General features: G+C 41.1%; 2 protein-coding genes across 6 annotated transcripts; both read right to left on the reverse strand.

Annotated features, from left to right (window-relative positions):
* LOC100883496 (BTB/POZ domain-containing protein 9) lies at positions 1-14,624 on the reverse strand. Of its 5 annotated transcripts, none has more exons than XM_003699705.3 (10): positions 14,039-14,624; positions 11,809-12,026; positions 4,089-4,209; positions 3,548-3,713; positions 1,580-1,773; positions 1,145-1,362; positions 900-1,082; positions 729-807; positions 494-672; positions 1-421 (listed from the first exon to the last, which is right to left on the reverse strand). In XM_003699705.3, exons 2-10 carry the CDS (start codon positions 12,003-12,005, stop codon positions 220-222), a joined length of 1,539 nt encoding a protein of 512 aa, XP_003699753.1. In that variant the 5' UTR covers positions 12,006-12,026; positions 14,039-14,624; the 3' UTR covers positions 1-219. The 5 variants fall into 5 exon arrangements, with proteins under 5 accessions (XP_003699753.1, XP_012143707.1, XP_076385263.1 ...); XM_012288317.2 differs by having other exon boundaries at positions 1,193-1,362; positions 14,039-14,622; XM_076529148.1 differs by lacking the exon at positions 14,039-14,624 and adding an exon at positions 13,816-14,000.
* On the reverse strand, positions 1,933-3,000 carry LOC105662828 (Small ribonucleoprotein particle protein SmE). The gene has a single exon (XM_012288294.2). It carries the CDS (start codon positions 2,740-2,742, stop codon positions 2,458-2,460), a length of 285 nt encoding a protein of 94 aa, XP_012143684.1. The 5' UTR covers positions 2,743-3,000; the 3' UTR covers positions 1,933-2,457.
* Positions 14,625-27,734: the final 13,110 nt, after the last annotated feature.

Here is a 27,734-nt window from a genome sequence, read left to right on the forward strand (position 1 = left end):
TACGATTTTTCCTTTATTCACGAATAGTATAAAAAAATTACATTCTGTTTATATACGTATACCCTATGTGTATTAAAAATTTACTTCATTCATAAACAACAATTTGCACTCTTACAAGTTTCATTCTTAACACTTAGGTTTTATATTAAGCTCGCGGAAGTTGTGTGGAAACTATAAATGTGCGATCTTATATGTACAAGCTGAGGAAACGAAAAATACTTAGTGAGTTGATTTGGGAACCGGATGGCTGGGGGTGAAAACTTCGTAGTCTACCACGGAGAAATGATAGTCTCCCATCAGCAGAGTGTTGGAAGCGTGTTCACCCTCGTAGCTGTGGGGAAGATTGCTATAACTTTCCATATTCACGTTGCAGTTACTAGAAATCAGTAAGTCAGCTCCTGCTCCAAAAATTGGTCCAATACTGCAAGAGGGTTAAAAAGAATATCAGTTTACAAAACATATATTTTATACTTCCAAATGAAATGATATTTACTCTGGATGATAACATATTGCAAAAGGTTTCTTGACAATGTCGTATTTCGTTGGGGGTACATCTTGGTTGTTCGTTAACGTGAACAAAAAAGCCTTCTCAGAGAAGATGTAGTGTCCCTTAGCATTCGTCTTGCCCCACGGCGCATCGCTGAAACCCCCACAAATTTCTCCTCGAGTTCCCTGAAAAATAATGCTAAGCATTATCCATGAATATGTCACATGTTAAAATCACTTACCAATGCAATTACGTATGTTGGGCAAATCCCATCGCAGTGTCGGTGAAACGATGCTGCCGAGTAACCATGACTAGAGGCTCTGAAACGCATTAATAACTCCATTAGTTATAACTAATATAATTTAGGAATATACATCCTGATATAAGACATATTTTGTTATAATAAACGTACCGATATACCAAACGCCAAGTCTGCTTCGGTGATCCATACCACTGATTCAGAAGACGTTGGAAACCCATCTTGTCTCGAGACAAGATCTGTGACCCAGGAAACAGTAATGGACTAACTCTGGGTTGTAGCCGTTTGTCCGCACAAATTTCTGCATACTTGTTCGGGAGCGCTGCGTACCTATACCTAAAACAAAATGTACAAATCGAAAGCCTCGAAGAAGAAGGAAACTTCCTGGCAAATCATACCTTGTGGGTTTTGAGCCACTTGATCGATCGGGATTGAAAAATTCGTACCTCTCCAAGGAAAGTTCTATGGGCACCGCTCCCGTCGGTTCTACTTCCTCGGCAAACACTTGACTGTCGATTAGCAGCAGACGAACATGATTTATCACTCCTGATAAATGTTGGCAAACCCTCACACGTTCCTCCTCTGTCCAGTGTTGAGTAGGCTGCGTCACCCCTGCCTAGGAGCGTCGTCCGTACGGTTAAGCGTTCCTTAACTCGTAATTCTAAATTCCGATCCAAGAACCTAAGGACCCAAGGACCCGGTAATAATCGTATGGGACATAAGGTCTAAGACCTTGTACGACATACGCACGGTCAGAGCGTTAAGCCTTCTTGGAGTTTTCAAGGGAATCAAAGTACTCGGAAACGGAATAGAAGTTTTCAAGGAAAAAGAACCTGATATTTAGCCCAGTTCAGCACCGCTCTCCAAACATCCTCTTCCTCCAATCCCAGATAGTCCGACGATATAAGCTTTACCAATGCATCCTTCGGAAGGTTGCAAAATGCAGTTGTTTTGACTATGTCTACAGCATTTTCTCCAATGTAGGCAAAACATCTCTCGATGAAAGAAGAACAAGCCCCTTTGCCACCTAAAGCAGAAAATTATAAAGTTATTCTCTTTAACTTAAATATTAAAATACATATTTGTAATCTATGATAACTTACAAAGACTTTAATATGCTCTGAATTGTAAATATGAAACAAAGGATCGAATGTGAAATATAACTACAAGAAGAAGACCATTTGACTTGATTCAAAAATATTTATTAAATGTACAATCTAATTCAAGTTACGCTGTTCTTCAGTCACATATTTACATGCACGGTTCATGGTAAGAAATAGTATAAACCTGAATATAGTTTGATATCATTTACATATAGTCTTTCATTGAACAAAGTACAATCAATTTAGATACAGCCCGTAACGTTCGAATGTTTTTAGATTCTTCTAATTAAATTGTTCCACTACCAGATTACGATAACAAATACATCTTCTGATGGAGAATAATACTGTCATTTCAACATGACACCGATATTTTCAGTTACAAATTGTGCCTATCAATTTGCAATTCTTTATCCTAGCAATTCTGAATTAGAAGTCATATTTGAAACTCTTCGGATATTAATGTTCTCCACAGTTAAAGGTTTACAAGTCACTTTTCTTAACCTACAGTTTATACACGCGACTTTCTCACGTGTAATCTTCGCACAAGGTACAAAACAATGTTAGTATTCATCCTATACAAAACGTCCTTCGAGGTTATGGTGCGAAGTTTAATTTGCTCCTGGATTCGTATTTTGTATTAATGTTATATTGTCGCCTTTCAACATAATCCGCCCAAGTGGTTTTCTGTTTTTGGTCTTCAAATGGTATTCCTCCGCATCGTCCAGCACCAGATTCATGTATTCATCGAAACCAACGATGTGTCCTTCAATCCGGAGGTTAATGTTCTCAAATAACCAAACTTGCACCCGTGAACGGTTTTGTAGATATCGAAATATAAGGTTGATGGGTTGTACCATCACCTTCTGAACTTTCTGTGGCCCTTTGTATGACATTTTTCTAATAGTTTTCAAAAATTAACAGGCAGTGTGTATACACGCGTGCTTAGTAACTGCCGGACGCCGGAAGATGTGGCGTCATAGTCGTACCAACTGCAATATTTGAATTTCGTTTCACTTTTTTTTTCTGGAGTTGGTAGAGGAACTTGTGTATTGGCATCACTGATTCACGGGTATTTTTATTTATTATGTAAATGTAAATAATTTCGTTATTTTGTTATATGTAAAAGTGTTGTGCGAATAAAAATGTTGACGATTGAACGATTGATCAAGGAACGTTCCTGAAAGAGTACTACTGGTGCCATCTGGTAATAAATGACGAAACTAAAAGTTTATTCCGCTAGTTTCGAACTTCATCGTTATATGACGCTACTGGTACCGTTTTGAAATTGCGCAAATATAAAATTTATAAATACATAAAACCAGTATTTGCACAATACATTTGACTTAAATTAATTATTTTCTAGAAACATGATACTTCTGTTCAGCAGTAATATTTTGCTTTAAACATAATATTTCATAAACGTCAAACATTGTACATCTTGCCAAATCCACGGCTTTTAAAATTAATATATATGACCCAGATTCTCCAGCACTTCAGTAATTTTATAAAGCTCCCGGCTGCTTAATATTTAAAAAACTGGTTCATTAATACACTTCATTTGAAAAGACCGAAAACCAACAGCATCCACCTTGAATTTCTCTTCAGCCGCTTTATTGTGACGAAAGCGGAACAGCAAGTTGGAGAATAGAAATTTTGCTCGGTGCATAAACTTTGAATAGCAGCTCGTGAATAACTTACCAGGAACTCGCTCTTGGGCGTCCAGAGCCGCAGTCAAAAGAGCACACGCGTTTCCGGGGCTGAGAGTGGCAGAGACGTGTTCCTCGCAACTTCTTCGAAGTTCCTCGACACCGAGTTCGTGAGCGAGTCCCAGCATCTCGAAGATGCCACTGTCCTGCAGCATGATCTACGGTAAAGTTCAGAGGGTGAAAACTCGGTCGTGCCCTTTGGTAAACTTTTATCAGCGGTTCTATACATTGCAACTCTTAAACTTGTGAACACATCTGAGAGGAGGAGAGCGCATCTTAGAAAATTTTTTACGTCAATTTAAATTGCTACGGATCGATGTACGGTTTGTATGTACTCAATGCAGAGAGTCTTTAAATTAAATTTTAGTAGATTTCTCAAGTCCTTAAATTAAATTTTATTAAATTTAATTTTTAGATGAATAAATTTTAAAGTGTTTAAATTTGAAGATTTTCGAATGTTAACACCTGAACGCTGACGTGAAGGAAAGTTCAGTGACTTGATAAGAATTGACACCGTATCGAGTAGCACTTACCTTGCCGGTGTAAATGTAATGAATGAACTGTCGAAACGTTTCCGAATGAGCGTGCGGCATACGCACCGGTGTCGGATTGCCAGGTGTCCCGATCCTCTTGGCAGCCGTGAAGTTCTTGCACCTGAGAAATCAATCCAACGATATCGATTCTTAACGATAATTACCATGATAGGAACGGATACGGCGATGTAAGGGAGACAATGAAAGAGGAGCACCTCTTTGAATCGTGCGAGCGTAAATGTGCTGTGGGTGCGTGGCCGTTCTCTAACGAACACCCACCACTTCGCCTTCTCTACTTCTGCCAGTGTTTCTTGTTACAAAAGGGCTTAATTGACTTCGTCAGGAAGCTCCGTTGCCACGAGAGTATTCGTAACGTACGCGGTCGTGCTTTAGTTTTACGTTCCTCTAGAAATTAATGGCAACCTTCGAACAGTCACTTCTCAACCCCTTTTTGCACTCCCTACGGCGAACTCCGCCAGAACTCGAGAACAAATTTTTTACTGACACCACGAGCTGAAAGCGGATCCCCCATGACCCATTGGGAGAACATTCGATCCTGGCTTTTCTCTCCAGCGCCGTACCAACCTTGCACGATACTAGATACACAAAAGGTGAGCTTTTAATATCGACAAGTCTAGAAACGAACAGTACGCTTTTCTTTATCCCTGAATCGTCGGTGTATTTCATGTATGTCTTTTTTCTTAAAAGCTGCTGTATGCGGCGTGCATTATTCCAACGACCCTCTATCTGTTCATCCACTTTTTGCTCTACCCTATCGTTAACACTCCGGGACCAACAAAGCACTTCTATCTTCAAATAATATTTATCACTCTTGAGTCATCGTGAAAAATTTTCTAATTTTCTATTGATCACGAATTCATAAAATTCTGATGTATTAACAGAGAGGCTACCATAGATAAAATAATGAATCCTTGCAGCGATCCTTGCACTTCTACCGCGATCTTCGTAACAATAACAGCTTGCTATAAGATATTTTATTACGACAGCTTCCCTCGCGTATATTTGACTGACGATGTGCGATGCAAAGGCCCGCAACCGCCAGAGAGAAATTCCCGATACACTCGAATATGTTTCCCTCTAATTTGCGAGCATAAATGTGGAGATTATCGCTTTGACATTATGCGCAGCCCGCATCGTTTCCGAACTACACGCGAAAGCATAAAGCTCGAGTTTTCCTTCCTCCTCTTTTTTTTCGTCCGTTAAAAGTCGACCCACCAAGCCATATCCGCATCTGTGCACGTACTACTTCCTTCTCCAGCGTGTTTTTAATTTTTTTGAGCACTAGTTTTCCTCTGTCGACTCGGCAACCATGTTTCATGGGTCGACCGTGATTTTTTTTTCCAACTTTTCCCGCTCTCTCTCCCGTCGACGAAGCCGAGCGTTTGTTAACGCGTCGGTTATAATATCAAAGCAGCACGGTGCATGCCTTTTCCATTTGCGCTCGCTCTTTGACGGATTTTCTTTTGATTCGATACGAACTCCCCGTGCAAGCTTCATCCCCATCCCCTTGCACCCCTCGTTCGCAGCTCGTGCCACGACCTCTCCTTTCGTTTCTGGCACACGAAATCTTTTTACGTTTCACGATTTAGAACGACAGGTACTAGAAGCCGAGCTGCTTTTTGTCACGAGTGTCTCCGGGTATTCGACGAGCTCGTTTGAGAATTTACGCGCTTTTGCGATCTGGAGGCCTCTGATCTTTGATTTCTTCTTTCTTTCGCGCCAAAAACGCCTCCTTCCTTAACTTTCGGCACTGCATCGGTTTTGATATAATTCAAGAATTGATAATTCTTTGATGAAAATTGGGGAGCAATAATTTTAGAAGGGTGGTCCAAGTGAAAATTTCAAAAATGTTCAATTTTTCACCGTCTTATATAATAGTGCTGATAAATAATCATATGAGAGTAACAAATTATTATTCTTAAGTGTTAGTTGTTTCCTGTTAATTCAAACAGAATATCGTACAGGCTTATGTGATTCTTCCAATCAATAAATTCAGAAATAATTTTATTAATATCTTTAGAAGTGCATGTACAGTTAGTAATTTATCTTAAAATTTTTAACTACTTCTATTAATAAAGACTTTAATAAAAAGACTATAAAACCTGTGAAAGATTTTTGAAACAATAAATTCAACACATAATGCCCAACTCGATAGTAGACAAAACCTTGAATTTACCTTTAAGAAGATAAAATAAATCGATAATGAGTGCATTTAACCTCATCACACATTTCTGCCTAATCAGAGCTTGGCAGAAATTCGAGCGAGGTTTGAAGAGCAGCCATCCGAGCACGTAAGACGCGAGTAGTTTGAAGAAAAGCGACCGCAATATCAGAAGGCAAGAGCTGGCAAAGAAGGGAAAAAGGAAGCATCAGGAGGAAAAATCAAGGTACCTCCGGGTGTTTGGTCGTGATGGATGGTACGCGAACGAGGCGAACAAGAAGCGGCGTGTGGAGAGGCGAAAGAAGGGGGACAGAAAGGAGAACGAAAAAAAAAAGGAAGAAGAAGAAGAAAGAAAGAGGAAAGGAAAAGAGTAGAGAAAAGTCGTGGAGTGAAGCTTTTCCCTAATCACAGGCGAACGCCGCAGCGGAATCAAAGAAAACCAAATATCAACGAGTGACGCCGAGAAAAGAATAGGGCAGCTCGCGTCTGGTGTGACGACGAGGTGTCACGGGGGTGGTAACGTAGGTTCACGAGCTCGACGCGGAAAGAGGATGTTAGGGGGGTGAAAGAGGGATAGACGGTGGCGGGAAACGAGGGTCGTGGCTGCTTGGTTTTACGGCGGCAAGGGTTGAATGTCGCCGCGGGCTCCGCTACTAACGACCAAGCGTGTGCGATTATATAGCGGCTCCGTCGATCTCCGTGCAAAAACCGCCTCCGTTTCCGGTGCACCAGAGGAGTCAAATTCCCGCCACACCTCCCCGTTTCCCGTACCCGCTGAAAACGACTGCTTCTCTACGCGGTCCATTATCGGGAGCCCGCTCTCCGAACCTATGGTATCGTCGAATGCGTAATTACCGAGGGAAAGTGTGCCGATAACGAAGCCTCCTTTTTCAATCGGAAGCTCTTTTTCGACACCGAGAACTTTGTACAACTGATCGCTCTCCGAATCGGAAATTCTTTGTTAGGACAACCGTGATCTAATTTCATCCACAGTGGATTAGAGCCTCTTTTCAGTTTAAATCGAGTACAGTGAATTAACGGACAGTGATTTTCTTGCAGATAAAATGGAAATTTTCGCGTTTTGCTTTCGTTGCGAGATCTTTTAATTGCGATACGAATTTATTTCAATAGCAATGTAACTAGATTGCAAACGCATATTTTGTAATGTATTGCAAAGTAATATAACAGTCTGCAAACTAAACATAAATCCTTCGCTCATTCAAATAAAATTAAACCATAAATTATTTATATGTATTTATATTATAATTTATATAAATTATTACATCCATAATTCTTCGAACCGCCATTTTACAGACAAAGCACTCTTCCTTGACTTACATAAATAAAATTGAGACCACAAAATATTCTCTCAATTTTCATGTTTTGCAAGTTTTAAAAATTTCATGCAATTTATTTTCTTACACGTACGGTCCCTAGTCGGTCAAGAAAAGAACTGACTCTAGGGTGTAGTTTGTACAACTTTCTTTTTCGAGCTATATGTCGAATAATCTTCAAGAGACTAACTCGATTTGATAACAAGGAAAGAGAAACATGTATGAAGTTTTCAGGCTCCACGGAAAAATGTTCCACATTTATAATTATTTTTTCACGACTTGATATCTGTTCAGAGTAAACAAGAGGGTGCAACTATGTCATGCACATGGTTGCACTTCAGAAATAAATATGATCTTGAAAATGTTTTTTAAAATCTTGATTGTTCTAACAATCGTTATATTTTTCTCTAATATATCTTTTTAAATACTTCTTCTAATATATCTTTTAAATAGTATTTTCAAGCAAAGATAGATTAAAGGACCCGATTTTAGAACTGACAACAAGTTTTTCGAATTGACCAAATCCTACCAGTATGAAGCTTGAATTTTAATTTAAGCAGATATAAAAGAATTTCTTTTAGTATCCACGGCGGGCAGCGAGCGAAATGAGCGATGTTTATTAGATAAATAAATTGAAGCGCTTTTAATAAGCCCGCATTACCGGTATCAGTGGTAACCGAAAGGCACGTAGGCAACGTACTCCTTGAAGTGTTAATAGCGGTCAATTCAACGCGGAATCCGATAAAAAGGACGAGTAACGAAGGGATTACGTTAGCGAGTGCCATTGAATGGCACCGGAGCCTGAGCTTGTTTTTTCAATTTCCTTTCTCTCGTTTTCAAGCATCGTTCTCGTCCGCGTCGCGTTTCGAAATGACAAGGATTACAAGAGGCATAGAGAACGGAGGAACGGTGGGGTCACCGGGTCTTTGTCAGGATTTTCAGCGAACCGAAGAGCACCGCGCAGAGTTTCGAGTGCGGTCGCGTATTGTCCATTCGTTCCTCCTACGGACGCCTGTCACCAGCATGCGTAACTTAATTTTCCGAGGCTACAGATGGAAAAGAGAGCTGACAACAAAAGAACCAACGACGAACCGCCCACGCCATCGTATCAAAAGGTTTCACCGAGATATCGTAATTGACTTTGCAATTAGCGATCTGCGGGTACCCGACATTATACGATTGCCTCAGGAATTCGGGTGGGATCGGCTGGGAAAAGCGGATTTATATGTTCTCACGTTTCCAAATTTAACTCTGCGGGTCGGAATCTTCAAATTTTCTGAATTTTCAAATTTCCCTGTATTTCCGATTCCTGAATTTAAAAATTATTATATGTAGATCTAAATGTGCAGATCGCCAAATTCTTAAACCTTGCAATCCCTAAATTTACAAATCCTCAAATCCTCAAATCTCTAAGTCCCCAAATTTTTGAATTCTCAAATTTGTAAATTCCCATGTCGTCAAATGCGCAAATCCCCAAATCCCTGAATACCTAAATCCCAAAATTTCTAAATCCGCAAATCTTCAAACTCTCAAGATCCTAAGTCCTCAAATTCTCTAACCCCAAAACCCTCAAACCTCCAAATCCTCAAATCCTCAAATCCTTTAACCCCAAAACCCTCAAACCTCCAAATCCTCAAATCCTCTAACCCCAAAACCCTCAAATCTCCAAACCACCAAATCCCCTAATCACTAAATCCTCAATTTCCCAAAATTCCCAAATTCCCAAATTCCTAAATCTCCAAAATTTGAACCTTAAAAATTAAAAAATCCCCAGCTCCCAAATTCTCAAATTCCCCAAAATTCCAAACTCCCAAATTCCAAAAGTGTACCACCCTGTCCCGAAACATTTCCGTGCACCCACGCGACCTCACCCGAATGTTTCCGACCGTGACCCGAACGGTACCCGACACACGAGGACCACACGTCCCCAATAATTAACCTGAAACGTAAGACAAAGGTAATCCCGTAACGTGACACGCGTCCTTGCGACAATTAGTATTCTGTCCATCTAAAAACACGGCCGGTAATCCGAGACCGAATCGTAGAACAAAGTGCTTTTCTCTTATTGTCCAACTAATTAGAACGTTCAATCGATTCATTTCGCCGTAACAATCAGGGGCTCCTCTTAATTAAAATTCATCGCCGCTACGAACTCTCCGCGATGGAGGAAACTTTGATGACTTGGCGATTCTATTTCTCTTTCTCCGTCTGCTCGAACAAGAATTTTCATCGAGTTTTCACCGATCGAACTTGTGTTTCGCGAGTCGAGTACCCTTCCGGTCGGCTACTCTTTTCCTTTTCTTGCGGAACGAACGCGGGCATGGAGCAAGAGGGATAAATTATTTATACATCGTCGGTGACTTTGGAAATTTAACGAAGTTATCATTTCCCTGTCGTTACGTTCGTTTGCGATTCCACGGGGAACATTAAGTTCCGCCATTTTCTCTTCGGTCGAGAGAAAAGTTTCTTAACACGGTTACCAACCGAACCTGAGGTTCGGAGCAATGACCTCAAGCGTAAAAACAACGACCTGAAATTTCGGTGATATTTAGAAGAAATATTTCTTGCACGACAAAATTGGATTTCTCAAATGCCACGACGCGGAAGTTTGAATCCCTTATTCAATAATTAACCCTTTCGTGACCTGCGGGACATGGACGTCACACTTAACTTTTTCAACCCCAAGGGCGCGATAAAACTTCGATTCGTGTATGTACTATCTGATAACACGGTCAAGTACACTCGAGGGCAAATTTGGATGCCCTGGGGAAAATATTGTAACCAAAGAGAAAGATACCTTCACATATTGATATTTTGTATATAAGAATTCTGAGACTTAGAAATTTAGTGACCTGAAAATTTGAGAACTTAAATGTATTGGGCTATCTGTCTCTATCCAGTGACCTATAAATGTAGAAATTTAGAAATCTAAGAACTTGGATATCTAATCATCAGTATTCGAGGACTTCAAATTATGTAAATTTCAATATGTAAAAATTAGCAAGCTACAAATTTAAAGTGTGAAGTTTACATATGTCTCCACATAAATCCCATGTTGTGCCTGAGTGTACATTGCTCGATCTTCCACTTCCGATCTCGTAGTTTCGTGTTTAATTAATTAATCCTGTCACGTAAGGGTTAAAACTCGCACGAAGGGTCTCCCTTAATTTTTCCTATAATTTAACCTCGAAATCTTGTACAGAATCTTCGCGACTGTTAACCTAGCAAAACTCGCGACCTCTAAAAGAGCATCAGCGTAATTTACCATCATCGATGCCCTCGACGAATGGATATTCTATCCTCGGCTCACACAATGAGACAATTTATACTATTTTCTTTTCCTTGCCGATGTTTTCCCGCGCCCCCGGGGACGCGAAAGGGTTCGACGCGTTTCCACGAATGGGGAGCAAGCGAAGTCGGAAATTTTATTACCGCGAGACGCGCCACGGGACCCGATTAATTAATTGTTAATCGTAATTTTTATTAAAACAGCCACGTCGATGCGTCGCATCGATCGATTCACGATCGAGATGGATTTCCTTGGAGACACTGGGGAAAACGTTTCGAAGGAAATCACGCGGGAGACGAGTCGTGGAAAACTGCGCGTTTTCTACGTACTCGTGAAAAACGCCACCTCGTGATATCGAGACAATGCATCTCGACGTCTTTCAGAAAAATTGCGAAATTTATCGTCGGAACGTGAGGCATTATGCTATCTCTGCCAAGAAAAACGTGCCAGAAATCGGACCAAAGTTGGATCTCTTATATGAGGTGGGTCAATCATTTTTATTCTAGTTGGCAGTTTTGGTAAATTTATAGAAATTAATTGTGTTATAAAGCTGTGTTCGAAGAGATACACTTATGCAATTTACCCTTAGGTACCTAGATATTAATTTAACTTTTTCAATGTTAATATAATGTATGTATTTACATGTATGTATTTACATGTATGTATTTACATGTGTATGTAATTACACGTATGTCAATATATGTCATGTATGGCCATTAAAAATATAAGTTCGTAAAAGATGACCTATGACACTGTTCTTGAGATGACCTTGGTTTAATTTTGAGTATCCCAATGACCTTTGAACCCCAAAACAAAATATTGAATATATGTCACGTATGTACCTTAAAGGTTTTCGATCCGCATACACTCGATACTTTATCCGATTTCAGGGGTGTAACGAAATCGAGTACTGACCTCGCTTTCAGGATAATTCTGTGAGCATACACCGGCGTCTCGTCCCGACCTAGCAGAAAGACGATGTCAGCTGTATCTTTGTCCTCGGAAAGTCGAGCCAGGTCCTCTAGAAGTCTGGGTACACCAGCTAAACCAGCCTCACCGGATACCCCTGCTGCTCCTGGTGCCGCCCCCACGGCAACCGCTCTGGTTCCCATGATGTTTCAATTCAAAATTAACTGCGTGAGAAACAAAAACGGTGTGGTTAATCACGAAGGGTTAGTAGTTTCTGAGACATCTGTTTCGAATATCGAAGTCGGTGTTGACACTTTTATCTCTCTGTGATTACTTGTTAATCTCTAGATTGTGATGTATTTAGTGCTGATACGTGAGAAGTGAGAACATTCTGTTGTATAATATTTATGATTATCGTATGGCATTATGGTATTATCGTGTATGTTCATGCAAATATTGGCGTCACATTATTTCAGTCTCGATTCTTCAGTTTTCTCAAACAAAATTAATTTCACCATTGAGTCAAGATTACTCATCCAATGGACATAAATACAGCAATTTTACCTAAACGACAAGAACGTCAGAAACAATTTTAATTAATCCTCTACCGAATCCGTATATCTATTGCAGAGCACTTGTGAGCAAAGAAAAAAGGAATCACCGAAGATCAATTAAGGCAGCAGCGGTATCGAACGAATCGGACAGAGTTTGCGCAGGCGGCGATACAAGCAATTGGCGATAATCCGAAATTAATGGGGCCGCAAACAGGAATAAACCGATGATCGAGAGCGGGGGTCGCGAATGGCGGGTCGCGTGTGTCATCGTCTCGAACGTTTTCCGGTGGCATCCGCGGCCGTGTAACAGCAGGCTGGCAAACCAGGCGTGGAAAAAAAGCAAAACCGATTAACGCACAATCGGCGCTAATTGCACGATTAATATTTGATTTGCACCGCGTCGCGACGTGTCGCGTCGTCGTCGGATCTCTCTCGCGGCGTCCGCGTCTCGCTCGCTCTGCGGCTGCCGGTCGATCGACGCGGAGATTTTGTGTCAGCTCGGTTGGCTGATTCCCTTTTAATTAGTTCGCGTTTTGTAGTTTTCGAAACGGGCGACGCGCCGATCGGGAGGGCACGCGGTCATTTGACATCCCCGGTTTTCTCGCAACCCAACACCGGCATTCCATTAAAAAGCCATCCGACGATGCTTCTGTTTACTCCCGGCTGAGCTGTTAACGCGTTCAAAAATTTATTAACGAACTTCCCCTATCGATACCGATTTGCACAGGCTGCGATAAATTTGACTTCCGTGGGGAGAACGTTGTTGAGGATCTTTAATTGCTTGCAAATTTAGAAGCTTGATAACCTAACAGCAGAAATAGTAAAGTCTAACAAGTTGCAAGATCGTGACCTCATCCTCATTAGTTAAGTTTAAATCAAATTTTGATTCACTTTCAACATCTGATATCTAAAGGTACTTTTTCGACGCCTTGTATATGCGGAGCAATTCGAAGTGATTGCTAGCCCATCACTAGTTATTGATTCGAGCACGAGAAACACGTATTACTATTCCATTCCTATCGGAACCAAGTACATCGCAAATAGGTTCAAACCTGAGTCGATAGTTTCACGAGTACATTCGGAAACGAGAAGCAATACCTTCAAGTAGGTTCTCGACGAGATAGATTCGATCTTCTTAAGACATTTACCACTGCAGTAAAAATGGACATTCGTAGTACTTGAAGCTCGAGTTACATTCTGATCAATTTGAACATGACTAAATTGATCGAATAACATTGCGATCAAAATATTTGGAGTTCTATGTGCTCCAGGCAAACATAACAGGTTCGTCATTACACGAAAAGCAAAGTCAATTGTATACAATTGTAAGTGTACAGGCATAACAATATAACAGCACAGTAATATACTGAAATAGTAAGTCTTCAGGCTAGTAAATTAAAATAATTATCAAAACAAAATTGACAAAATTTTCACAAATCACCACCGATCCAAAAGGTACCTATGTGATATCAGATCTATAAAAATCAAAACCGGTGTCACTCAAACTGCAAATCACGAGTTACTTCCACTCCAACAACTCAATCGCAACCCCGGTTTCCTGCGATTCTATTTTCTCCAATATTCGAAAGGTTCGTCGCGCAACGTTACTTTGAACCGTTTCAATATCACACTCGAAAATAAACAATCTTCGCACAAGAGCGTGGTAATGAACAGTGTCTCACCTGAAGAGCGTGGTATCTCGTTTTAGGTCCCACTTTCAAACCCGCGAGATTCGTAGAATCGAGGCTTTAAAGGAATCGCGTCGTTTTGCTGGCACACGTGGAGCGTTGCGTTCGCACGCGAAACACTGCATCTTCTAACCGAATCGCACTCTCACCGGGCAAAACATCGTTTCCGCGGAAAACTTGTAGAACGTTTCTCGACCGTTGTCTCACAAGGTTGCCGATAAGAAAACGTGGAGGCTTTCGGCCGGAAGTTGGCAAGTTGAACGCGAGCTATTTCTTCAGCACGAGACGAGTTTTACGAGCGCTGGACCAGGCCTGCTCTGTCCCGCCGTCTTCGTAGCTCTCTTCTCGTTCTACCCTGAAGCCAGGTGTGCTCGCACCTCTTCCGACCGACGCCGCTTCCCTTCCTTTCTTCTCGTTCTCGCGTGGCCAATGCTCCTGCAAGATCACTCCTCCTCCAGCCGTTGTTGCCAGATCCTCTCTGGAGCACCGATCACACGATCAAAAAGGATACACGTTGCCTCATACCAGCTAGCAACCAATGCTCCTCTAAAGGTCCATTTCCACCTGCACAAATCTCTTATGTTCACCCTTACACTATGAGATATCTAGCCAAGTGACATCTACACTACAGATTATGACACTTGGCTTATAACATCGAGTCAGACTCGTGACACATTATAAATTTGCACAAGGATTTTAAGTACAACCTATACAAGAGGTGAATACAAAATATACTTAACAAAGTATTTTCATTTGTCTGAACCTTGCAGTAATCAGTTGTGGTCACAACTACAAAATCATAGGGGTTGTAGAAAATTTCTTAATTCATACAAAACCTAAATTTTTAAGCTTGAATATTTTTGAGCTGTGATTTCTAAAATTTATTATCATCAAACGTTTCAATATTCAGATCTCCAAATTGTACTATACAGTCCCTATTAAAGTTAATCAAAGTACCTGTAGTATTTTGCTGATTCACGTTACATGATTCATTCACATCCACATTATAGTATATCTTTCAATTAATATTTCACGAACAGTCATTGACAAATATTGAAGGAATATTGACCAAGTTCGTGGTAGTCGATCGACCCGACATTTTTGCTGGTTTCAAGCTGTCACTTCCCTTCCGCCGCATATCTTATCCGCATTCCTCCAGTTGGCTGTTCACAAATCGTAGCAAAGGCAAGATCTCGCCTCCTCTCAACTATTCCTCTCGTCTCTTGTTTTCGAGACGGGCTTCCGTGGTTTTGCTCGGATGCGTGATACTGCCGCAATGCGGTGCTTTCCCCGGACAAAATGAGATAGTTCTTTTATTCGCCCTCGCTGTATCGTTGATCCACACGCTCTTTTACCCTCGTGATTCGAGCGTGATTCCCAGAATCCAGCCAGGATCATGACTCGCGGATTCTACGCTCGATTCCGAATGCAAACTCCTGCTGATCGTGTCGAGGTGTACCGTTATTTCGAGATTCTCGGTTTGTAACGATATTTTACTGGATAACCCTTCTCAAAGGATTTTGGACGACGGTCTCCAAATTTTTATGTGGTTCGTGACCTGGGTAGTTAACAACCATCTTTTCATTATCAAGATTTTTGGTTGAATTATTTTTTGGATACAGAAAATTTCAGTATCAAAATTTTTCATTTAATTCGGTTCAGTTTAAACATTTTTTTATTATTAACAACCCTTGAGTTCGTAAGAGAATTTGAACAATATTATCGTTGGATTTGAACATGACTTCTGCTGATCACAATGATTTTTGGATAAATAAGAAGAATGTGAACAGAAAGGGTTTTGACTAATTAATTAGACATTGTAATAAAACGTCTGAGTATTTTAAAAAATTACAAAATTCTATTGTATTCAAACAGTATTTCAATTCAAGGATATCAAATTTTTGTTAAACTGTCGACTATTAACATTAAAAGTTCTTCGTTCTTAATTAAACAGTTAAGCACAATTATTAAAGACGTTCAGAAGCACCTCAGAATCCGCCTGTTTCTCGATGTAATTTATTATGCCGCCATTGCACCAGGCGTACCCTTATCTTCCCCTGTTCCCCGTTTACCTTACCGTTCATACTTTGTAGAATTACAGCGATACGCGACGAAAATGATAAATTACACGTAGACGCACCCGTCTTGCTCAAACAAAGTGGTTGACTGGTCGAGTACGGTGGTCTCGAGTTGATCGATCAACGGTAAAACAGAAGCTCCATCCTCGTTGGTGTCGTATCGATTGCTGATTCAGTGGTATCGATCCATCGATAAATGTACTAATATCTATACATGGTAAAATCAAATCAATAGCTCAGTCGAAATACGAAAAAATTAAAAAATGATAGTTGGAAATTTTGAGACATTTTAGTGTCTTTTGACAGAGTTAGGTTTCAGAATCTTCCTTGATTTTTTTATTTGTTTAAAATTCGAATTATGTGCATAATAATTTTTAGTATACTGCATGTTGTAGATGTGGATGTAACTGTGCAGATAATAATTTTTATTTATTTATTTATTTAATTTGTTCTTGCATAAGAAGTTTATTAGAGGGTATAAGTTGAAATGAACGAATGAACATCATACATATAATTTACATAAACACATATTATTTTATAACAATATTCTAAATAACATTGTCTGAATGGGAAGGTCAGAAAGAAATTAAAAAAATGTTATTGCTTATACCATTTATGATATGACTGAACAACCAAAGTGAAGAAGAACCTATCGACAATATATGAAAAATATGAAAGTTTAAATTTCTATTCTAAACACAAAAGATAAGTTTCACTAACTTGCCAATCCTAGCTTAGCATTAACACCCTATAAAATCATTAAGTACTTATTTCCGCGACGCGCAAAATAATTTCGCCTCGCAAGAGAGATCAGCATCGTAATATCTCGTCCGCAAGGTTTCAACAACGATGGCTTCAAATTCGCTGTCGCCATGTGGATCGTACATAATTTTATATAATATGGCACACATTAGGCGCCAAGTGTCTCTCGTGGGTATGGGACGCGAGTATCCAGCCCCGGTAATATCCGAGGCAGTTTTTTCTCCGTGCTGAAATGGAATCCCCGGCAGTAATAATCGGGGAAAGATCACTTAACGGCCCTTCAGGATAAGAGCCCAACCACCGTCATTCGCACCTCCGCGAATTTGCTGCTAGCGCCTAACGAAATTGCCGCATTATGTCGTTTAACGGGCTCGGAAATACAGCGGATCGGGAAGCAACGAACGAGAGAGAGAGAGAGATAGAAGGATAAAAGTGGAAAGAGGAGGGAAAGAGAAGAAAGCAGTTGGCACCGGACGACGACGAACGAGGCGAAAAAGAGAGACGGAACAACCGGGAACGAGAAAATTACACGGGATGTCCGCGTGATAGAACGATGTGACGCGACGCCATAATACGGGGAAAGGTGTCAGAGAGTGCGAACAAGCAGGGCCGTGGATCGCGCTGCATAATAGATGCGTCGGCTGCGCTTTAGCGCAAACAGGAACGAATTCCTCGGTGCACTCGTTGCAACAATTGAATCGGTAATCAAGCCGGTCCCGATAATCGAATCAGAGCCCAGGCTACACGCGTAATTGAAATTTCGCAGTCGACCACTGCAAATATCGCGTCGGCTACACCCCTTTTCATTCGTTGCGACGCGCGAAATTGCCCTGCGCCGGTTTTCCGGGGTTCGTCGAAAATGTTGTTGCCCGTTTGGTCCTGTGGCAGTCTTACAAATTGTCGCGCAGCCACGGGACACCGAAACGCGCGGGGAGGGACTGAATTGATCGTCGACGAGGGGATGATCGATAGAGACGTCGATGTCACGAACCGTTCAACGTTTCACGATGTAATTCGAGTCGATGCGATTCCGCCGCGTGAAATCGTATTTCCGACGTCGAAAAGTTCGCGCGACGCCACCATGTCAAATACAGACTGCCGCCATATTGGCGAAGGGGAATCGCGTAATATCGCCCTGTTTCGAATGTCACGCGGATTTCTCCAAGGAACAGACAACTCGAGACATTTTTCCTTTTCATGAATATCGAAATTTAACCCTCTAGCCGGCGAACACAAATTATTCTCTCGTTGCTACCGGCTTTAAATTAAACACCCTTTAATCATTATGCCCCTGTTCTTCACTACAAGTACCGTGGAGTCGTAAATAATATTTAACTAAGAGATACAAGTAATAAATTTTAGAATTTACCCCATATCCTGCAATTACTACCTTGATTTACGCATCTCGTATCGGATATTTTTTCCGCGCGATTCAAAACAAATATTTTTCCGATAGCAGTATTCCCTTTTCCGAATAAAGTTTCAAATTATTTCCCCGTAACATAGTCGTAAATTGGCAATTCCGAACTACGTTTTCGAAGCGAATTTGTTCTTTAATCACAGTACATTCAAGAACTAAAAATGATTTACTTCTATAGGTTTGAATAAAAAGCTTCCATTCTGGTACTTGTAACGACACAAAGGTCTATGTTCGAATGCATCGTACCGCGAGAAAACGAGAATTAATTATCGTGGAAATGAAAAATGGGCACTTGATTAACGCGGGCTGACCGGATCAGATGTTCTTGCTCGGGCAACGGTGTCACGGAACGGGAAGCTTTCTTCGAGCGAACTTCATTTCGCCAACCGTGAATAAAGGGAAGCCTGAAAAAGGACACACAACCTCACCCTACGCCGGTGTTTCGCGTAAATTGACCCTGACGAAGGAAGCATTTCTGTAAACTACTTTCATTCCGTGCCTTTTGTGCCGTTCCGTCGTGGCTTTGGCTGAAAAGCCCGCTGGAAAATGCACGCTCGGCGACTCGGTATCAATTGTAAACAGTAATTATTAGCAACGCCATTGTCGTTGACTAGAGACCGCCTTAATAATCGGGCCCGACGAATCCCAGATCGTTTTATACAGCCGCAGAAAATCGCTCTTCTCGCCCGACCGCGGCGCCAGCTCACAATGCGAAATTATTAACGGAGATCCTTGGAACGTGGAAATCCTGTTTAATTAGGAGCAGTTGAAAGGGTGACAAGACGAGAATAGACTACAGGAAACGGTGGAGAATGTGCGAGTCTCTTAAAGAAACTGTAAATAACATTTTTTAAAAACAAGAAAAACCGAAGTTTCTTACTCGAAAGTAAAGTTGATTGTTTAAATACTGAAATGTCTGTTTTTGGAAAATTGTACTTTAGCACCAGAGCTTCTAATTGCAGATAATCTATATTTTCTACAAGAAAACCTAACCTAACTTAACCTAATACCTCGGACAATATCTCGATGTTCAAGTATGGTAAAAATATTTTCTGATTTATAATTTGCACAAAGTTGCAAAGGCTGTCGAGTACAATCGTTGAATCTCTAATTATTTTTGTAAAGAGCCCACATGAAAAATAGTGCACAGTTTGAAAAGAATAGTAGCAATGTTTCTTTCGTCAAAAATTCGCTCTTTGAAAGCACAAGGTGGCCACTAATGCTCTCTCAAAATTCTCTTTCTAGCCAGTCGCTCTAAACACTTTTTCACAACTGTTCGCCCTTAAGGAGGCTCACCCCTTTGCGTACAAATAACACCATACATTCATAATCCCCTCTTGTTAGCCACGTATGCATGCACTTTCAGATGGCACGCAACAGTTCTCTTCGTTCTCTTCTCCCGAAATATCATTCCAAGGAGTTAGACAAAATTTCGAGCAGTCATTTCTTCTCATCCGAGCACGCTTCGGATTATGATTCAAAGAATCCGAGGCTCCGAGATCGACGTGAAAGAAGGTTGCCTTCTCAAAAGCCACTTTCGCGTCGATGTCTAATTCATTTACCTCACGGTTCCGCTTGTAGTATCGGTTTCGCGATAAACACGCTGTAGGCTCTATTTCAGCCGGGATGAAATCCAGCACAGGAAGACTGCTCGAGGTTACTCTTCTTTTTCAAGAGAATTTCTATGGACATTCAACGTGGTACCGTCGGATACCGGTTGCGAGAGGTGCAAGTCCTCAAATTTCTCAATTCTGAATTACTGAGATATGTTGAACACCTTTGTACATTTTTAAATGTTTAGATATACAAGTTCCGAAGTTTCAAATTTTTAGGCATTTAAGTCTCTAAGTTTCCAGATGTGTAAATCCTGAGGTGTCAAAGTTCATAGAGTCCTATATCTGTGAATACTGAGGTCCTCAATGTTTCTAGAGTCCTACATATGTGAACACCAAGGTCCTCAAACTCTTATGTCCTAAAGTTCCAAAGCCTCCAAATTCTTGGATTCCCATATTTGTACATATCAAGGCCTTTAAATCGATTCCTACGTCCACATATCTCAAACCTTGAAATTCTGAAGTCTGCAGATCCCCAAATTACCAAAACAAAATTGTCAAGTAAATCTCTAAACTTGCGGATACCTCACTTCCAAATACCTAAATTCCAAAATATCTAAATCCCAAATTCGCAACCCCAAAAATTTCCAAATTTGCAACCGTAAACGTCGAACATCCGCAAAATAAACGATAAACAAAAGCTACGAAGCTAGGATAAACAAAAATGTTTCGCTGGCAAGCCGCACAATATTTTCATCTTTCAAGCAGTTGCACAGCAGTCGAACCGGTAGCTCGCGCATCCTATTCACCTTCTTGTGCCATCGTGGCGAGTGCATCATCCCCCCGGCAGTTTTCGCGTGGTGTAAACACAAAACTCGCGTGACTGAAGGGAAACAGGGAAAAGCGTATCGTGAAGCTCCTCGCGTTCGTATGTACGTATGTACACATCTCTGTCCGCCTTGCGAGCGGTGCCGAAGGGTTTTTTCTAAAGACGCGACACACAGGGAATGCGTAATACGCGGAACAATGCTCGACACGTTTTCCTGCGAGTCCGCTCGCATTCACGTATCCGTCCGCTCCATTATCTTTTCAGGAACGTCCACTTTGTGCCGTTTTCACGGGCCGCCCCGTTGCCAGCGACTACCCCGCTGAAAATGTACAAATGATCGCGTTACATCGCCGAGCGAGCGACGATTTATCGAGCATGTAAATCAAGCAACGATACGGCCAACGTTTAACGCGGAACACCGAGAATATTTATGCACGACCGTCCGGTGAACGGACGATTTATATCGAACGCCCGCATCCACCGGAATAAAGCGATCACGCGGAAATTCGTTATGAACCGAACGGTTATGAATTTCCTTGTTCGGCTACCGGGGAAAAATGGAATTAATTTCACGACCTTACGATCGCTAGACGCCGGAGTTACGGCGCAGAGGGTGGCTCGGAAAATCGTACGGGCAATTGATGGGGATTTCAACGGGAAGCTAACAGTTTCGTTGAAATATCGGGGATTCTACCTGCGAGGTAATCTACGCGGAGATAAATTGCGAATAAGTACCACGCTGCGGAGATTTGCAGGTTATGAACGTTGTTATGCAAGTTATGGTTTTATGCACGTTTTGTTATGGAAGCAATTTAGGTTGAGCAATTTTGTGTTGATGCAATAGACAAATATTTCAACCCTTCCGCTATCATTTGTCAGGTGAAAATTGAAATGTTATGTCATTTTTATATGTATTTAGTAATCGACTATGCAATTAGATAGCTATAAAATGAACGTACTGAAAATTCGAGTAAAATTGATCATAAAGTAGGAGTACCTCACGAGACTCATCAAAGTAGTGCAAGGGGTTAACTGACATCCATTGTGCGCTCGCTACAAGATGAACTCTAGGTACTCAGAGGGACAGGTTTACAAGCTCACTCTTTCGTATGTGACACGTGTAACCAATCTTGCTAAAAATACACATATATACACAAACTTTCATTTCAAACAATCAGAGCTACATCTTTCAGTACTCTGTCAAGGCTCATCCTCCAACATGCATGCTTATAATGTACACTGTATGCTAATGTATACTTATGAAGTATACGAACACAAAGTTCGTTGAATAACAGTAAATAATAGTGTAGGGGAAGAGCTAATATTTCGGCAAAAGAGAAAGATAAACGAGGGCATTTGAATTCGTCAGTCAGATCGAGAATTCGTATCAATGGCAGCCGCCTCGATCAGAGACGACGCTTGTTTTCCAGCATCCGAAGCTGTATAGTTGATAAAGGATTTAACAGAGACGTAAATGGGAAATTCAACGAAGGGAATTCGAGCGTGTGTCAACGTAGGTTTCCGTTTTTGCCGCGAACACAGCCGTCAGTATCTGCGGAAGGTGCGCGTGTGTGGGGCCTATCCCATGGTGTGATCGTGTAAAAGCGTTCGCTCGGTGCGCCATCCAGCGTCGCGTGTAAAGTACGTGCGAGCGGACATCGTGTGTGCGTGGTCCCTCCATTCTCCGTCGTAGCCCATTATGTTGCCATGAATGGAGTCCGCGTTCGAGTACGAGATTCGAATCGGCACCCCGACCATCGTCGACACTTCGCCTCTGTTCGAACTGTCAATGGAGAAGCGAACGAGACACGGGAACGAACGTTTCACGACAATGGAAACTCGCGCCACAGCTAGACGAGCCACTGGCTCCGTGTTTTTTCTCCTCATCGACGCCCGGTGTGTCAATCACCCGCCTGACACGTACTCCAAGAAAAGGGATATCGATGGGATAACCGACTACCCTCGACAACTTCAACGATTTCGTTACCCACCGTGTAATTGCGAATTACTCCTAAAACTAAGCTACAAGATTCTGGTGGAAAATAAAAGGAAGATCGTTGTTCAAATTTTATTCGAGCTCTACCTTTCAGATTTTTAAGGTCCATGCACTAAACCTACCGACATATAATGTACACTTATTTTGAAATTAAATATGAGGTTAAAGAATAAATATACAAACGACGAAACATAAATGAACACACATTTATTCTTCAACTTGATGAAAATTAATGCTGATTTCAAGGAATGTATTTTAACAAAATGTGTACCTTATAATAAGAAATTTGTGCTGCAGTCATTTGATCAGTTTGGTAGTTTTAGTGTTAAACAATTGGGGATTGATCCTAGTTTTAGTTCCTTTATTTTACTACCAAATTAATCTTTCAGGACGTGTCACAAACAACATGAGTACCATGAGATGATCAGAAATAGCATGAAACCGAAAAGAGTGATGGGTATAAGTACTGATGAGTATGGTTAAGATAGCCAATGACCTGAACCCTTAGCTTCAAACATTTCAAACTTCAATTTCAACGACCCAAATATGAAAAACATTTCTTATTAACTAGTTAACAAACTTTCTAGTACTCGTGAGGTACGTATGTTCCATATAATAATGTTCGACCGGTAGCCCATTTTCACCATGACGGAAATGGATTGCAACTCGATAAAAATACAAGTTGTTACAGTAAAATCGACAATTACTAGAGTTTATGGAAGTGTATTGACACAGGGTGTGTGAGAGAATTGATCGGGAAAGAGGAGCATTAGAGCGTCGGGACAAATGGAGCGACAAATGAGTCATTTGCCGAGCGTAGCTGCAGCAATTGGATTTTTGTCAAGCTGTCTCTCGTTCCGATTCCCCGACCTCTATGAACTCGTGCGCTAGCGATTCGAAGCTTCGCGCCCTGTCTCCAAAGTGACTCTTATTGCTTTCTTTTAATTTGTGACTGCTCACACGTGCGGGCCTCCCCTCGGCGTCGTTGACGATTCCGCGTCGAGCAGCTTCGATTGCCGGCTAACGTCATAAGGGCAGAGAGGGAAATCGGGACCGTTGACGGGCAAACGGTCGTTGGCTGCCGGAATCGGTCCTCGAATCGTCGAAACGAGTAACGACCATTCGACAAACGGTAACGAAGAGCAAGTTCACCGCCACCCGCGGCGACCAATTACTCGAGGGGAGGGCGAAGAATTTTTTCAGGGGTTCTCGCGGACGCATTGTGTCTACAAGATCGTTATTCCTTGTCGATCTCGAGCCTGCTGCCTCTCACTGCGACTACCCTGAATACCGGCACAATTAAGATCCCCGACGGAGGTAATGGGAACGTTTATTCTCTTCTTAATACTTCGATATCCCGGACCGACCGTTTCGTATTTTTCTCATGATCGTCCCTCATTGAGAGCAACTTCATCGTTCGTTATCGATTTTATCCTTCCGCAACGCGTCACTCCTTCTACCGCCCAGTCCGCGGCCCGTTGCTTTCAAGAAATCGATTATCGTTACGCGTGGTCACTCCTGTTTTTAACTCGTTAACTCAGCGAAACGAATTAACTCGCCGTTTTGCCGATCGATATTTCCTTCCTTCATCGCTACAAATTATTCTTTATTGGTTCGAATGCTGTTCGCTTAACGAGATAAGTAAATTCCCGTAGAATAATTGAAAACCGTAAAACTGAAGACATTTTACTTACTAACAGTTCAGTTTCGTGAACAAGTATGTTTTTTACAAGACCTTTCGACGAAGTTTCCTATAATAACTCCAAACGAAAGATATCGTTCAGCAACTTTTCTTCAAAACATTCGTTGTTCAAGCAAACATTTGGACATATTATTTGGACCAAATAACATAAACATTTTCATCCACATTCTTGAATTGTTTTTCATAAAATCAATTTTTGATGACGCAGACATTTTGCTCCGTTCATAAGATTATTTGGCGAAGTCGAGTTGGCAGAAAGTCGCAGCATCGATAGCCACAAGCGAACGCGAGAAAGTTAACCAGGGGATAATTAGCGAACCGATTCAACCAGTCAGTCAGCCACGCGAATTCGTATTAACGGTCGGTCGACTAAATACCTGGCATTGCCGAGCGTGTTCAGGGATCCGTGTGTCTACACGTACACAGCCCGTATTACTATCTGTGGTTGGGAATGGTGGAAATGTGGGATCCAATCGGGGCATTGCCTTCGGGCAGTTCGGGATCCCCTCGATCGAGGAGGCGTCAGTCGTGAACCGTTCCATTGGTTCTCGTCACACGTGCATGCACAATATACACGGCTCGATACTAACTTTCGCACCGAGAACCCTTCTACAGAGTCAAATCGGCCTTTTCGGATAAGACACTGTTACTCGTTTATATTCATTCGTATATTTGTTCGAAATCGTTCATGAAAATATTCCTGGCTTCACGATATAACCTGACTGCCATGAGGAGTAACAGAAACATAGTTTGTAGAGGAACATTTTTAACCTACCCTTCATTTTTTTCATTTTATCATTTTCTTTTTAAATTGATTTTTATATTCAAATTTATCAGACAGGTATGTTTGTAGCTTGAATTTACATTTACTGAATTTACCTGTGAATTGTTAACTTTTAAGACATTTTTATGTAAAATATTTTTTCTTTATTCTTCTGAAAGTGTGTTAGGTATATGAAGTAAGAAAAGAACAAGTTCATTTTCTTTATTAAATGTTCATTAAAAATACTGAGTCACTAGTTCAGAGACATTAAGACACAAGTTCAAAGATATTAAAATACATGTTTAAATGCGAAGGTACAAGTATATTGAAAATATAAATTAAACCTGAAAGAACATCGTTGACCTTCATGTCTCCCTTGGACGTCCATGTTGGAGAACAGTGATGTCTTCAAATAATTCATTCTCTAAAATCATTTAACTTGAAATGATAAATCAGTAATGTTTTTTTTTAAACATTTTCTGCTAACATTTTCGTAGACATCCAAGTGGATCAATTTAAATAAAACAGCCTACCATGCATGTATATTATTGTATGTGTACAAGCATGTTACCAGGTATTTATTACAAGACATGAAGGGCAAGCTACAGGCTGCTCCTCTATCGAGTCACATTTTAATTCAAAATTGAAATGATTCATTTTTATATTTCGTTTAGAATAAATAGGAATTTGATAGGTGTATCGACTTGTTTCGTGCAGTCTGAGTATAACAGATTGATGGAAAAGACGACGAAAAATGCTCGGCAGCTCATTCTGTCCGGCAGCGGAGCGTAAATTCACGCGGGCAACTTTGATGCAATGAATATGAATGAGAATAGCGACGCGTTGCGACGTCGGTCTTGAAATTGCATCGGTGAAATTCGAGCGGCTTGCAGCTCGTCTACGCACCCCTACGGGTGTGGATAGGGTGCTTGTTGTCGAACACCGAATACCTCTGCGGATATGCCAAATCGAATGTGACGTTATAATGGATGCGGCATTAGTGGTTTTACCGCTTCCACCGAGATCAGAATTGCCGAGGAAAATGGTGCTCGGAAATCGCCCGGGGCAACCTTTGCTCGCTCGAAACCGGGAGAGTTTCAGCTCACGGAGAGCGCTTTATCATCGTTTGAACCGACCGTTCCCCCGGAGTTTTCTAATTTTTATTAACTGCACCATCAGCATAACCGTGCGTAACGTGGTACGCGATTTTATGAGTTCACCGAAAGTTGAATAATGTTCTCGAAACGTTGGAATACGAGCGAATTAATAGCTACTCGAGTGCAAATACGTGAAAGTATGTGGTCCAGAATTATGCGAAAGGAAAAGTTCGTCGGTTAAAAAGGCAACATAATTTCAATGAAAATACTCGAAAATATTGGCGCAGTTTTCGGTGCAAATTTTCGCTCGGTCTCGTTATTACCATAGAAAACGACTGCGTTCACGCTTTGTAGGCGTTTAATTAAACGTTTAATTGCGCGATCGTTTGCGTCGAATCAGCGCGCATCATTTCATCTCGACGCGTTTCTTTGATCAGAAGACACGGATCGCGACGATCATATTCACAAAGCAGTTATCCATATTTCCTCCGTCGCAGCATCTTGATAACAGCAGCGCTGATTGGACCGTTCGACGGCTGTAATTAACAGAGGTAATTATCGGGAAAGGGATAACTGGCAGGAGAAAAGAAGAGATCGATTGTTAACTGAAGGATTTTGCGTAAGAATCGTCACAGGGAAAGACACTTCGACATCGAAGAGAAGCTTGCAAATCGGAGCCCACTCGAATTGATTAATCTTATTGGAAAGGTTCGATCCGTTCTCAACGAGTGACGCCTGGCACAATGACGGACTTTATTGGCCTCGGTACAAACACGAGCTCCAACAAGAGATCACGAGCTCGCGTGATTCGTGAATCTGCAATTCCTTTTCCCGTTGGCGCGATTAGCAAACGCTTTGCGACCGAACTGCGTTCAAAGGCGATTATTCTTTATCTTCGAGATATTGGCGCAGTTACGAGCTGGTAAGGTGGGTCTGGATACTTTGAATAATGTCAAGTTGGAGACAATTTGGGAAATTTTATAAAATTTGCAGTTTGACTGCAAAAAATGAGGATATGGTAATTCAAGTATTTAGACATTTGCAGATATAACGGTTTGAAAATGTAGTGGGACAGGGATTATATAATTTGAACATGTGAAAGTTTGATAGTTTAATGACTTATCAGACTTGTAAATTACAAGATCTAAATATTAGTCAGTTTGAAAATTGAGAAGTTTAAATCGTGTAACCATGGAATACATTTGCAGATGTAGCAGTTTGAAAATGTAGGGAGAGAGGAATTATAAAATTTGAACATATGAAAGTTCGATAGTTTAATGACTTATCAAATTTGTAAGTTACAAGATCTAAATATTAGACAGTTTGAAAATTGAGAAGTTTAAATCGTGTAGCTATAGAATATATTTGCAGGTGTAGCAGTTTGAAAATGTAGGGAGAGAGGAATTATAAAATTTGAACATATGAAAGTTCGATAGTTTAATGACTTATGAAATTTGTAAGTTACAAGATCTAAATATTAGTCAGTTTGA

Source organism: Megachile rotundata, chromosome 2 (assembly GCF_050947335.1).
Source record: "Megachile rotundata isolate GNS110a chromosome 2, iyMegRotu1, whole genome shotgun sequence".
Taxonomy (NCBI): domain Eukaryota; kingdom Metazoa; phylum Arthropoda; class Insecta; order Hymenoptera; family Megachilidae; genus Megachile; species Megachile rotundata.

Excerpts from the sequence above, each read along its gene's own strand:
- LOC105662828 (XM_012288294.2), bottom strand. The coding sequence starts at position 2,742 with ATGTCATACAAAGGGCCACAGAAAGTTCAGAAGGTGATGGTACAACCC.
- LOC100883496 (XM_003699705.3), bottom strand. The coding sequence starts at position 12,005 with ATGGGAACCAGAGCGGTTGCCGTGGGGGCGGCACCAGGAGCAGCAGGG. Across the intron at positions 1,363-1,579 it reads TGAACTGGGCTAAATATCAG|GCAGGGGTGACGCAGCCTAC; the intron begins GTTCTTTTTCCT and ends CGACGCTCCTAG. Across the intron at positions 1,083-1,144 it reads AGTGGCTCAAAACCCACAAG|GTATAGGTACGCAGCGCTCC; the intron begins GTATGATTTGCC and ends ATTTTGTTTTAG.